Here is a 14,477-nt window from a genome sequence, read left to right as displayed (position 1 = left end):
GGCTCTCTACCTAGATAGAAAAAGTTTCTGACATAAATGAGATAGGAAAAATTTAATGATTTATTTCAATTGATTTACTAGCAGAAAAAAAAATCAATAAAAAAAAAAAGAGTAAAGGATTACCCTTGGATTATAAGTGAAATATCTTGTATAGAAGTGTATAGAAGTCATGCTACCAATGAATATAATTTAAACATTTCAGATTATAGCAACTTTATATTTATTTCACTTGCTTATATAAACAATGTCCAGAAAATGTTGAGCATAGAAAAGTTCTGTGCTTTTGTATACACTTTATTGTGCAAAGTAATTATAAATAATAGAACTTTATAAATAAAGCAAATTTATTATACTATGGAATCAATCTGGTTGTATAATAAAATCACATATTTTGAAATTATTTTATATTATTTTGAATGAAAAATCCAAAGTTGATTTCACCCCCAACTGCTGATAAAATCAACGTTTACTTATATATATTTTTAAACAACTACCACTATATCACTATAAATCAGATCAATTTTAAAAAGAATTGGAGGCCCCATATCATATCTTTTAAAAAACATACTCAACACAAGGCTTTTTACTAGTGTACAACTCCTGAATATCAGGTTATAAAAAGACAAATAGACTTCATAAATCTTAAATCTTAATTCTCATAACTCTTAAAAAATTATGGTTCTTGTAAAGGTGGCAAGTAAGGTTCAGAGATGCAGTGATGCCAGATGTAATATGGCATATCTCCGTCAAACACTCTTAAAGGAAACTTTTCTTCTAGACAATAATGTTATCTGTTACTCTGAAGAAAATCTACAAACATTTCTTGAGGTATAAAACCAAGCTAGTTTTTCTGAGTGACAGAACACTAATAAGTCAACCGTCAGGAAACCAAAAATTTTTAACTGAAAATAAAAGTTTGTAATGTGTTTTTAAATAACTATATTTAGTCTACGTTGATCTTCTATAGGCAAGTCTTTCGTAGCATCTAATTCATCATATCTCTCTATAAGAGATGACAAAGATGATACAGCTTCTGTAAAACAACTTTCTTCCATTCCATCCACTTGTAGATAGTGATGAAGATGAGCCTACAAAAAAATTGGCTGGATTTGATCACTTTGACAATTTATTCCTTCAACAAGCATCTATTAAGTATCTATTGTGAACAGTTAGGTCCTAGAGAAGTTCCAACTCTTATGGAGATTACAACATAGTTGGGGGATGAGGCACAAAACTAGATAACTAAAGATAACCCAATATTAAAGAAGTTATGTTACAAATGTTCAAAAACAAGTACTATGTGCAATCCAAGGCAACTAATCAGAGATAAGGAACTGCTTAATAGAGGAAATGGCATTTGAGTTGATTTTTAGAGAATCACTAAGAATTCAAAACATGAAAAAGGGATTAAAGGCAATAAAAATACATCACATTTGTGAAACAGAAGCACACACAAAAAGGAGGAAATTTGACCATGGACTTGATAGAAGGAGACTCAAGACTGGAATTTAGCCCAAGAATATTAAAATTTATTCAAAAGGAACTGAAAAAGGGTTGGAAGGTAAAGTACCACAATATGTTAATATATACTACTATAAAGAAATTTAGGAAACTGAGGGGAAAACATGGTTAAGACCATTTTGTTGAGGATCATAAAATATTAAACCATACCTCAGTTTCCTCATCTCTAAAACTAGTTTTCTAATCACAGGATTTCCATGAGGTTCAAATGAGATAATATATGCAAAGTCCTTTGTAAACCTTAAAGGCATATGTGATGGCAATGATTATAGAGATAGAAATGATATTATAGAGGATATACTACAAACCACCTAAAGAAGGAGAAGAAATTAGATGAAGAAGAAATTGGTCACAAACCTAGTCCAAATTTACTCTAGTTAATGAGATATGGAGAAGCTTTGTGAATTAAGAAGATAGTAATGGCAATATGCAAAGACCATTCATACAAAAAAATTCAGTAATGGGGATTTTAACTATAGGAACAATTAAATGATATGTTCTGTTTGCCAAAAGCTAAAGAATTGAGAAATATGTGATTTAACTTCATAATAATTTCATCTTTTAAAAAGTGATTAAAATAAAAAACAAAGAAAATTTTGGTTTTAGACTTGACTCTTTATTAACTGTTTGCTAAAGTAGAAAAGAACTGATTCTTCTGAACAAGTGACTTCTCTACCACAAAACTCATGGTAGAGAAGAAAGCCTACCATTCCAAAATGTGCATCTTAGATTTTAGAAGAGCACATTTCAAAGTGCAAGAGGAAAAGATATGGTCTAATTTTTTTCTAAAATCTATGTAATTGTATTGGACTACTTGTCATCTATGGGAGGGGGTGGGGGAAAGGGGGGAAAAGTTGGAACAGAGGGTTTTGCAATGGTCAGTGTTGAAAAATTACCCACGCATATGTTTGTAAATAAAAAGCTATAATAAAAAAATAAAATCTATGTAAGAGTAATGATATGTTCTCAAGAATGAGATTTTTAAAACACAAGCAGAACTGATTTCAGTGAGGAAGGAAAAGAACTGTTGTCAATGTGACTGACAAGAATGCATGAGAACTCTTAACTCCAAGCTTAGGTTTTAAAAAGACATCGATGTATAGAAATTAGGACATAATGGAAGATATACAATGGGAGTATATACCAGGGAAGTCAAAGAACTGATAGGCCTGGTGTTTGGGGTGTATGGCTAATAATAATTGGGGATGATAAGGCTAAGTTATTCTTATTTTGCTTTTTCTCCAAAGAAAAATATTTTTAGATTATAAATAACAGGGGAAAAATTAGCAGGGAGAAGGGAACTAAAGTGAGAAGATGATCAGGTAGGCTCTAGCTGCACTTAGTGACTTCAACTCACTATGCCTCTAGATGAATTCTACTCAATAGTTACTAAACCACTATTTAGAGAACTTCCAAAAAAAAAAAAAATAAGAATGGGGAAGCTGCTAAAAAAAAATGGAAAAAAGGCAAACTTTCAAAAAAGGGGGGAAGGATGAACTATGGACCAATGAACTTCTTTTCCTGGCAAAGTTCTATGGTAAATGTTTAATTATTTCTTAATATATAGAGAAAATATGATCAGCATAAGCCAGTACAATTCATTAAGAAAATCTAATCTGATATAAATATAATAAAAAATAAATATAATATAAATGCAAATCTAATAGGAATGGATGTTGTTTATCAAATGCTTTTTCTGCATCTATTGAGAGGATCATATGGTTTTTGTCAAGTTTGTTATTAATATGGCCAATTATACTGATAGTTTTTCTAATATTGAACCAGCCCTGCATTCCTGGTATAAATCCTACTTGATCATAGTGTATTATTCTAGGGATGATTATCTGTAGCCTTTTTGCTAATATCTTATTTAAGATTTTAGCATCAATATCCATTAGGGAGATTGGTCTATAATTTTCTTTCTCTGTTTTCAACCTACCTGGTTTAGGTATCAGTACCATGTCTGTGTCATAAAAGGAATTTGGTAGGACTCCTTCATTCCCTATTTTATCAAATAATTTATATAGCATTGGGGTCAATTGTTCTTTAAATGTTTGGTAGAATTCACATGTAAATCCATCTGGTCCTGGGGATTTTTTTCTTTGGGAGTTAATTAATAGCTTGTTCTATTTCTTTTTCTGAAATGGTAAGCAATTTCAAGCAATTTACTTACTCCTCTGTTAATCTGGGAAGCCTATATTTTTGGAGGTAGTCATCCAGTTCACTTAGGTTATCAAATTTATTTGCATAAAGTTGGGCAAAGTAACTCATTATTTCTTTAATTTCTTCTTCATTGGTGGAAAGTTCTCCTTTTCATTTTTTAAGACTACTAATTTGTTTTTCCTCCCTCCTTTTTCTAATCAGATTTACCAAAGGATTATCTATTTTATTGGTTTTTTTCATAGAACTCTTACTTTTATTTATTAGTTCAAGTTTTTTTATTTTCAATATTATTAATTTCTCCTTTTAATTTTAGAATTTCAAATTTATTATTTGATTGGGGGTTTTTAATTTGGTCTTTTTCTAGCTTTTTTAGTTGCAAGCCCAATTGATTGATCTTCTCTTTCTCTATTTTATTCAAGTAAGCCTCTAAGGATATAAAATTTCCTGTTATTACCGCCTTGGCTGCAGCCCACAAATTTTGGTATGATGTCTCATCGTTGTCATTATCTTGAGTGAAATTTTTAATTGTATCTATAATTTGCTGTTTCACCCAATCATTCTTTAAAATGAGATTGTTTAGTTTCCAATTACTTTTTGGTCTATTTACCCCTAACTTTTTGTTGAATGCAGTTTTTATTGCATCGTGATCTGAAAAGAAAGCATTTACTATTTCTGCCTTCTTGCAATAAATGCAAATCTAATATTTAATTTCTGGATAGGAAAACTAGAGTGGTAAATCAGGTTAACGCTGAATATACATATATAGTTTACCAAGATTTAAAGAAAGCATTTGACAAAGTCTCATAATATGCTTATAGATAAGATGGCTAGGGATGAACTACATAATATAGTAGTATTGATATAAAACAATTGATTGATCACACCCAAAGAATAATGATTAATGATACCAACTCTGAGGGAACTCTGAGTAGTGCCCCTTATAGCTATCACTGATCCTATAATGTTCAATATATTTATTGGTGATTTGGATAAAAACATAAATGGCATGCTTGTCAAATTTTTAGGTGACATAAAGCTTAGAGGTATAACCAACTAGTAATAGTTGAGATCCAGGGATATCTCAACAAGTTAGAACAGGATCCCCATTGGGCCTATAGATGGGATTTCGGGCAGTATGTAAAACTTGGATGGAAAAACAAACATAAAACTAAAGCTTTATGTCAGCATAATTGGTCTCCTTTGTAATTCATGTGTTTTATTTTATTCACTTAAAATATTCTGAAAAGCCAAAGGCTTCACACCAGTCTACCAAAGGGTTGCTTCCCACGCAGAAAGGTTAAGAACTTCTATAATGATAATAATGCTAAGTACAAAAGTCTGAATTATGTGATATGTTTGACATGGTCATATCTAAAAGTAACTAAAGTTAGTATATTCTTTATGTTTTACTGATAATTACCCTTTTCTTGTACAGTTTTGTGAATCTTCTTTTAAGTTCCATGAAGGTTGGTTTTACACAGGTGTTGTTTGCTAGTGCCAAGAGAGAATGAGAATGGCCAACAGGTGGTACTGAACATAAGCTTGTTTTCCAGCCTTCTTGATTCCACGAGACAAAGTGGAGAGAAGATTTCAATCTAAGAATCAAAATGTACAACTAAGAATCAAGTAATATATGAAAATATGAACAATGAATTAGACCAGTGCTACATTCACCCTTGCAAAATCTTGTATTCCAAATTTTTCTCCCTCCCTTTTTCCCTAGACAGCAAGTAATCCAATATATATTAAATATGTGTAATTCTTCTTCCATGATTATCATGCTACACAAGAAAAATCAGATCAAAAAGAAAAAAAAAATGAGAAAAAAAAAGAAAAAAGCAAACAACAAAAAGGGTAAAAATACTGCATTATGATCTATATTTAGTCCCCACAGTTCTCTTTGTTGATGCAGATGGCTTCTCCATCACAAATCTATTGGAATTGGTCTGAATCACATCTCACTGTTAAACCAAATTTCTAACAGACATTAAACACAAATAAATAATCTTAAATACACTGAAAAAGTCATCTTGAATAGAATAGACAAAAGACATGAATAAAACTTTGTTTTAAGTAAAAGACAAGAACAAACCTTTCAATATTTCTTCGAAGATCAGAAATCTGTACATTTCCTCGAACCAACAAGGCACAAGCAAGGTAGAGACTATGCTTTGGATCAGCCTGAATGAGCTGGTGATTTTTGCTAAAAGCATCTGAAAACATTTGATCTAACCTAAAAAAAAAAATCATCTAATATACAAAAATGTAATGAAAAAATTCAGCAATCTTGTAAGTTATTACCATTTAATGAGAAGTCCATTATCAAAATCAGTTAAAAGTTATAACATAAAGTTTATATATATATATATATATTACATATATATATATATATATCTTAGCTATATTATCTAACATAATAATAACTTTAATAATTGACCACCAATGAAGTGATAAGCATTTAATAGAAATCTTAGATAAGTGTTAAAATCAGCATCGTTATCTCTAGAACTTAAATTATGTTTAAAGAATATATGTTATAGAATTATGGAATAATTTATGTTAAGGAATTAATTTTAGTATCTTGTTCTTTAGTCACCATAATTACTCCTTTTAGCATTTTTTATTACTTCAGTCCAGCATATGTTCTTTACTTCAAACATGAGCTTCTACCCAAACTTAGCAAATGTAATTCAACCTAGATCCATGATTCATTAATACAGACTACAACATTGGTCTCAGACATCCTAAGAGCATGCTGAAAGGGTCATCTCTAATTTCATGACTATTTTGGAAAGCTAGATGACAGTGTCTGGTCTATAGTAAGGAAGATCAGAATTCAAATCTGGCCTCAGACACTTGTTGGCTTTGTGATTCTGGACAAGTTACTTAACACTGTTTATCTCAGTTTCCCCATTTGTAAAGTGAGCTGGAAAAGAAATGGCAAACCATTTCAGTATTTTTGTCAAGAAAACCCCAAGCGGGGTTCACAGAGAACTGGACACAAATGAAATGCCTGAACAATAACAACAAAACTTATTTTATTAAATAACAAATCTTAATTCACAATGTGCATTGATGAAAGAATCAGAACCATCAGACAATTCAAGATGAACTAGGAACTTAGATAAAGACTGATAGACTGTAAAAACTGAGCACAGATGACATATCTTCTGGAAATGATTCATGACAGGCCATCATATGAGATCACTTCCATATGAGATCACTAAATCTTGGAACCTTATTTCTAGATATTTACTGATCTATCCAACCCCAAACACCTTCATCAAAATCCACTTCCATCTGAGGACTCTCGCTAGTACTACTTCCAGTCCAATGGTTAGAGACTTGCACCTCTAGCTCTGCTAATCCCACTGATCTGTGCTAAGGCAAAAAATGCTTTCTTTGTTATCTCTCCCCATGTTCTCATTTCCATTCAGCTGTCCTTATTCTAGATACCTTCTTTTCACAACTTTCCCATCATCCTATACTAAGGACAATCTGCTTTCTTCCAGAAAATGCTACCTTCCTGACTACTATGCCCTATGTTGCTACTTCTTTGATGCCTTGCCCTTCCTGGGCTAGGAGGAGGAGGAGTCCTTATTTCCTTACTGCCATTTTCAGATCCTATTTTTGTCATCATTTAGAAAGTAGGGAGAATGACCTGAAGGCCAAAGATTTGCACTAGGTGATATAAATGCATGGATTAAGCTGTGAGGAAAGGTTGCTAACAAAGTCCAATTCTTATCTCAGAATCTCCCCATTCAATTCATTCCTCTCCCTCATCTTTGTGCTCTTCAAAATATATGCTGATCATTCTTTGAATGTACTTGCCTGAATTCATTGAGCTTTCCAACATCCATGATGTAGACCCTTTATTCTACCTATTTATTCAATGTCTTTGGATTAGCTCTTCACTTCTGCCTCATAGAACCTTTTCTTCCTTAAATGTTGGCTATATTCAAGATGAAAATCGAGTTTCACCTTCTATGTGAACCCCTTCCTGACTCTCCCCATCTCCTAGGGCTGGTCCTTCCTCCCAAACTACTTTTAAAGTTATTCCCCTTTTATTTATTCCCCCTCTCCCCACACACGTCTTCCTACTATAATGTAAACTTGTGATACAGAAAATTTTTGTTTATTATTCATTAATCACTCACAGGGATAGTTCACAATTGTAGCCTCATCATCATCCAAAAGTGTGCCACCTCCTTAATCAAGAATTCTGAAATTCCCCTATGGGTTATATTGTTATCCTATTATCTTTCCGTTCTATTTCTCTTAAACCCATTCTTCTTCCTGACTGCAAACTCTAGACCCAGTCCATCTCTCCCTGTTTACCCATTATTTCTGCTCTCAGTGTATTTTTCTTCTGTTGACAATAATTAAATGAATGAAAAGGATTTAAAAAAAATGTAAATACATTTCTTAAGCATTCACCAGATGTCAAACACTGTGCTAAGTGTTGGGGATACAGAAAAATGAAGCTAGCTAGCCTTCTTTCAAGGCATTTACACTGAGGAGCATTACATATTTGAGGGTTCAGTTCCAATCTGAGGGTTCAGGTTGGGGCTTAGAAGTCCTGAGATTATACTGGCAAACAACTTAAAATTCAATTATACAATGTCCTCCAACCTTATCCCTTTTGCCCTTTTGTTTTTCTACTATCTATACCCTGCAAATTTTCTTCCTTAAGACACTCACCATATGCCTTTTCTGATCCTAATTCCACAATGATGACTCTTATTAGAAGTCATTAAACTGAGTGCATCCACTAGAAATTCCAGTTATATAATCTCTACTGATCCCTCACTGTTGCACGGCAATCCTTTCATTATTCCTTGATTCTACTGTACTTCCTTCTGTACTACTTTAATCCTTTAAAATAAAACCGCTTCAGTCTGGTGATTTAAGGTCCTTTTTGATTTGGTTCCATCCTATCATTGCATATTTTGTGGCATTTATCCTTATATATGTCTTGTTTGAGCCAAACTGAACCCTAGCAGTTCCCTAAGTCTGATATATCATCTGTCTCCACTGTGAATTTTCATAAACTTGTGCCTGTACCTGGACAACACACACCTTCATCTCTGGCTCCTAGAATTCCTTTCTTCTCCAAGATTAGCTCAAGTTTTATTTCTTAAATGAACATTTTCCTGACCTACCCAGTTGCTAGTGCTCCCTCCTGCCTCAAATTACCTTCCATTATGCTTATTTGTGCATATGTTCTATCTCTCCAGTAATACAGAGACTTCTTGAATGCAGGGGTTATTAGAAAAAGGAAAATGGTATCTTGATTTTTTTTAAGGGGTGAGGAAAATAGAAATTCAATCTGCAAGGTATAGGCAGCTTGACTTCTATTCCTGGCCAAATCTGAATGTATTAATAATTAAAGAAATGATTAGTGAAGACCTAGAAAAAGAAATGAACCAAAGAGTTGATATGAACACCAAACAGGTTATACAAGCATAGCCATTTCTTTTTTGACGACTGTAAACTGGTAGATCAGGGGAACATTACAGATAACTTTACCTAAATTTTAGCAAAGTATCTGAATAGAATATTCCATGCTGTTCTCAAAGGAAAACAGAGATATGGAATGGATAATACAATTTAATCAACTCAGATCTGCTTGAAGGGCTGGACTCAAAAAGAAGTCATTATTAATGTTCAATGTCAACCTGGAAGCAAAGAGTTTCCCTGAGAGCTGTACTTGGCTTGTGCTATCTAGCATTATCATCAATTATTTGGATTAAGGCATAAATAACATTCTTATTGAAACTATAGATGGGATACAGCTAGGAAGGATAGCTAATAAGCTGGATGACAATCAGGATTAAAAAAACAAAACAAAAACAAAAACCCTGATAAATACTGAACTAAATCTAAAAAGATGAAACCTAATTCAATGTAAAGTCTTAGAATCAGAATTGTGAAATTTGTCTTAGGTTTATGTTCACCTGGGCAGGATTGGAGAAACAAAGAGCTGTCTGTGACCAAATATTTAAAAAGCTATCTTCTGAAAAAAGTATTAACTTCTTAGGATCATAGATTCATGGCAGGAAGCAACCTTATAGATCATCTTACAGAAAAAAAAAAAAAAAACAACCAAAAAAAAAAAAAAACATATCCCAGTGAAGTAAAAAGGGCGTTGGTCATGTTCCTACAGGCAAAATTTGAATCCAGGTCTTCTAAATTCCAAAGCCAGACTCTTCATTTTACCACGTTGACTCCATGACTTGTTCTAATTAGCACAAAAGGCTACAAAACTAATAGATGAAATTTGCAAAGATTAAATTTAAGTTTTATTTAAGAAAAATACTTCCTAACAATTAAATTATTAGAGTTATTTGAAAGTGAAATGTTGCTTCAAAAAGTAGTAAATTCTTCCAGATGATTATTTGTTAGATATTTGTACTGGGGAGTGTTTTTTTTTTTTTCAGGAATGGATTGAACAGCCATTTAAGGTGGGTTGCATTCAACTCTAAATCTGTCTTATATGATAAATTACAGAATTTTTCCTGAGCTATAATTTTTAAAATTATAAACTGCATATTTCACTATCATTAAATATTTAACATACATGAATTTAAAGATCAAACGTAAACATTTTAAAAGCTGACATCCTAATTACATGTACAGATTTTTGGCAAAAACATCTATTTTCAATTGGATCTTCCAAATCCAACACAAATAATCTAAGAACATAAACTAAGTGGAAATCTATTATAATAAAAACTATTATTAATATTTTCCTAAATGTATTTTAAAAATGTTTTATAAGACAAGATTCTCTAGATATTATGTCAGTATATCTTACCTTCGAGGAGGAATGTTTACATCTGCCAACGTATACAAAGGTGTGAGGCTTGAAACAAGATAATGAAGTTGAGGAAAGGGAACTAAATTCATAGTAATTTCATTAAGATCCATATTAAGGGAACCTTCAAATCTTGCAGAACTGAAATATGAATATTATAAATTAACAAACATTTAATTCTTATATTATATTTAAACTTAATCAACTTTTTTTCAGTTAGTGAACATTTTGTCAAACCATTACAATAACTGACATTTAGATAATACTGTCAGGTTTAGAAAGCTCCTTCATGTATTATTTTGTTATCTATATTTTCTTTGTGATTAAATTTAATACTGTGAAATCTAATTTTTTTCCTGTTAAGAGATCCACTAATAGGGATCTAGATCCATGATTTTATCAGCATAAATATAGAAACTCTATTTATCAATATCAATAAGGATCTCTTTTAAATTTAGTCTTTAAAAAAGGGTTTCATGGCTAAGTAATTTGTCTACAGTAAGGCAGCTGGAATGTGTCAAAAGCAGAATCTGAACCCTGTCTTCCAGACTCCAAGGCTGGTTTTCTATCACTACTCAATAATGCTCTTTGTGAAATTTCATTTATAATAATAATTTAAAGATCAAACACATACCTAACAATTTTAGCATATCAACTTCTGGATTTTTTTTAATAGTTAAAATCCTACAAGTCACCTTGGCTTTTCAATGTACTTAAAGAAATCTGATTTAAAATGCATCAATAGTCTCAAGTTACTCACACAAAAATTCACATACTAAGATCTTAATTACATCAAGAATGCTTAATGAAATCTCTTTAGTCTATCTGGGTACATATCACATTTTATTTACCCTATTCAAGCTTTGATTTTCTTCTATGGCTAAGTTCTTTATTTCATACTAGATAAATGATCTGGTTTTTACTTTTCTTTATGAAACTAATCTGCTAATACATGATCTGGTAAATGTATACCAAGGTCTAGATCATGGCTTCTTAAAACTTTTCCCACTTATGACCCCTTTTAGTCCAAGAAATTTTAATGTGACTCTGGGTATATAAGTATACAAATCAAACAATTACTAATAATAAATCAAATTTTACATCCCCTACATCCAGTTGCAAGACCCCATATGGGATCATAAAAAACAGTTTAAGAAGTTGGGTGATATTTAGAATTTGAATTTCTTGTCAGCTATTAGAAAATCTGAAAAAAAAAATCAGGTTCATAAAATGTTATATGAACTAAATATATAAGTAACTTAAGTGTCCAGAGACTGTATTAAGTGTGTTCTAGGTTTGTAAATTCTCTTAATAATGCCAGCTAACATTTTTCCAATGATTATGCAATAAAATTACCTTGTTAAGTTGAGTAGCAAATTTCCTACAATATTGTTCATTGTATCAAATGGTTTTTTTTGAGGCTTTTTTTTAATACCACCTTCATTTGATGTCACCAGACTCTCTGGCTTCACAGTTTGTCCAGGCTTTCCAGATGTTACCATTTGATTAATTTTGCTAACGATGTCAAATAAAGACTTTTGAGGAAAAAAAATCAAGAAAGAAAGTAAAAATTCAATGCATATAAATGGCAAATATAGAATTGAGAAGGATGGGAAAATAAATTTCTTGAATCAGAAGATTAAGTTAAAATAGAATACTATACATATATCTATCTATAACAATGTATTTATGATGTGTCAGCTGAAATATTTATAAGATAAAATATCAAGAGTGTTTCTTACTTCATTTTCGATGGGCAACACACAGTCTGCATGCTCATTAAGTTCTTTCATTGCCAAAACACTATTATATGGTGAAGTAATGACATCATCCTCACCAGATGGAAAAACTGAAGTCACAAATCTGTATACTTCTGGGAATTCATCCTCAAGCACATTTAAAATAAATGTGCCAAGACCAGAACCTGTTCCTAAGAATGACAACAGAATACATAAATTGTATGCATAATTTATAACATTTTGGTTACACTCTTACTTTTTATTATTTCTATATATTCCATAAGTGTAGATACTTTCCCTCTATGACAAACAATACATTTGTTTCCATTTTACATTAGGAAATAAAGAGTAGTTAGGTTTATAGCCACTGACTGCCATTTGTTATATTAACAGAGGCTTTTCAAGATTTTATTTTTTGTAACAACTGTGTTATGACAAAACAAATGATAGAAGAGTGAAAAAATGTGATATTTACTTGTTTTATTTAATATAACAATTATGAAATGCAGCTATTCAAGTATAAATTTTAATTTTTAAAATTAATACTAAAAATTAAATGTAACTATTTGAAGTTTATTCAAAAATTAATGTTATATGAAAATTTCTGCATCAATTAGAAAAAGTTCCTGTGGTTTAAAAAACAAAGCCTAAAATACTACTGTTCTAAAATGTGCTTCTATCTGTGCTGATTTTCAGTTCTGCTATAGTTAATACGAATACATTATATATGTAGTTGGAAAAGATTTTTAATATTCTAAAAGAATGGGAAATTGTTAGCTGTGAAGCTGTAAAAAGCTATCACAAAATATAAATTAAACTATTTATGTAAAATCATTCAATTCTGTTAGGATGTTAAGAAAACCTGCTACCAAATTTAATGTAAACTGCAGCTTCAATGTTATAGTAGGATCTTAAATATATGTACATTCACACAACCCTCATATTAGCATTAAGCAGCGCTAAGTTTCCTTTTGCAAAACTGGCCAGTTCTGTTTTAGATTTCAAAAGATTCTAATGTCTTCCACTTCATGAATGGATAGGTAAAAATTCAGTTCCTATTCACGAGCTTTCTCAAATTCAGTAGTATATTCATTTCCAGGTCCCTCTTATTAGGCTAAGGAATGATTAACTAAATAATACCATATATATCGATTATAAGCTCTAAAAAAGAATTTATTTAAAATTATAAAGTCAGTTCTAATTAAACAGCTGTGGACAACTACAAGTAAGAAGACTTACCTCCTCCCATGGAATGAATTATAAAGAAACACTGCAAACAGTCACAGTGCTCTGCTGTCTGTCTGAGTCTCTCTACAATTTGATCCCGGTATAGAGAACCAAAAAATTTGTACCCTACTGCCCTGAAAAAAAAAAATTAAATCAAAACGAAACAAACAAGACCTTTTACACTTAATACCTCCTGATTTTTCCTTTTCTGAGACACACAAGAAAGCATAAAATAATGTACTTTTCCTCCCTAAAAAACTATATATTATTACCAATCTGTAGTTTCACAGCTTCACAGGCAGGGTTTAGCATTGGAAAGAGATCTTACAGGTCCCATTTAGTCTAATCCCCTCACTTTCCAGATGAGAAAACTGAGACTTAGAGAGGTTATGAACATCTCTCTCACAGGTAAAACTACAGATCTTAGACTTGAATCTAAACAGTACAACTTCTAATATACAATACGCTTTCTTTTTTTAATGTAAATGTACTTCATATTGTAATACTATATGAAATCCACATGGAACATTTAACCAACTTATATAAAGTTTAAAATATCTTAAAGGGCATTCTTATCAATGGACAAGGAACTATGCTTTTCCAAATTCATCTTTTCTCTAAGATTTTATTTTTTTTATTTTATTTAGTATATAATTTATTTTGCCCCCTTTATTCTTCCCTAGTATAGATATTAGTACTATATTTGTTTCACAGGAGTTTTGTAAGAGTATTTTCTTTCTCAATTTTTGATAGACCAATAAATTCATCTAGACCAGAGTTTTTTCTCTTTAGCAATTCCTTAGTTCTAGTTTCTTTTCTGAAATTGGATAATTTAAGATCACTAATTGGTAGCTTGTTTTTGAAAATAATTCTTTTATTTCTTTTTTGTTCTTCATTTTGTTGGTATGTAATTGTGCATAGTAAACTCTAAACATTATTTTTTTGTTTTTTAATATCTTTTGATTTTACCTTTTTTTCAATTATTTTGTTGATCTTATTTCCTTCCTCTT

At 31.2% G+C, this 14,477-nt stretch overlaps 1 protein-coding gene across 3 annotated transcripts in view; it reads right to left on the bottom strand.

Annotated features, from left to right (window-relative positions):
- Positions 1-14,477, bottom strand: part of TUBE1 (tubulin epsilon 1) — a 49,336-nt gene that overhangs the window by 16,824 nt on the left and 18,035 nt on the right. The window contains exons 6-12 of one of the 3 annotated variants that reach the window (XM_003769369.4): positions 13,480-13,601; positions 12,244-12,431; positions 11,858-12,036; positions 10,502-10,642; positions 5,777-5,917; positions 5,105-5,279; positions 101-1,088 (exon numbers count right to left, since the gene is read on the bottom strand). In XM_003769369.4, coding sequence (XP_003769417.1) covers positions 930-1,088; positions 5,105-5,279; positions 5,777-5,917; positions 10,502-10,642; positions 11,858-12,036; positions 12,244-12,431; positions 13,480-13,601 — 1,105 coding nt within the window. In that variant the 3' untranslated portion in view covers positions 101-929. Of the gene's footprint in view, positions 1-100; positions 1,089-5,104; positions 5,280-5,776; positions 5,918-10,501; positions 10,643-11,857; positions 12,037-12,243; positions 12,432-13,479; positions 13,602-14,477 lie in introns of those variants that run through there. The other 2 variants (XM_031964389.1, XM_031964388.1) reach the window with 2 other exon arrangements.

This window comes from Sarcophilus harrisii, chromosome 4 (genome assembly GCF_902635505.1).
Source record: "Sarcophilus harrisii chromosome 4, mSarHar1.11, whole genome shotgun sequence".
NCBI lineage: Eukaryota > Metazoa > Chordata > Mammalia > Dasyuromorphia > Dasyuridae > Sarcophilus > Sarcophilus harrisii.
The sequence above is the reverse complement of the archived record's forward strand: the minus strand, read 5'-3'. Positions and strand labels throughout refer to the sequence as shown.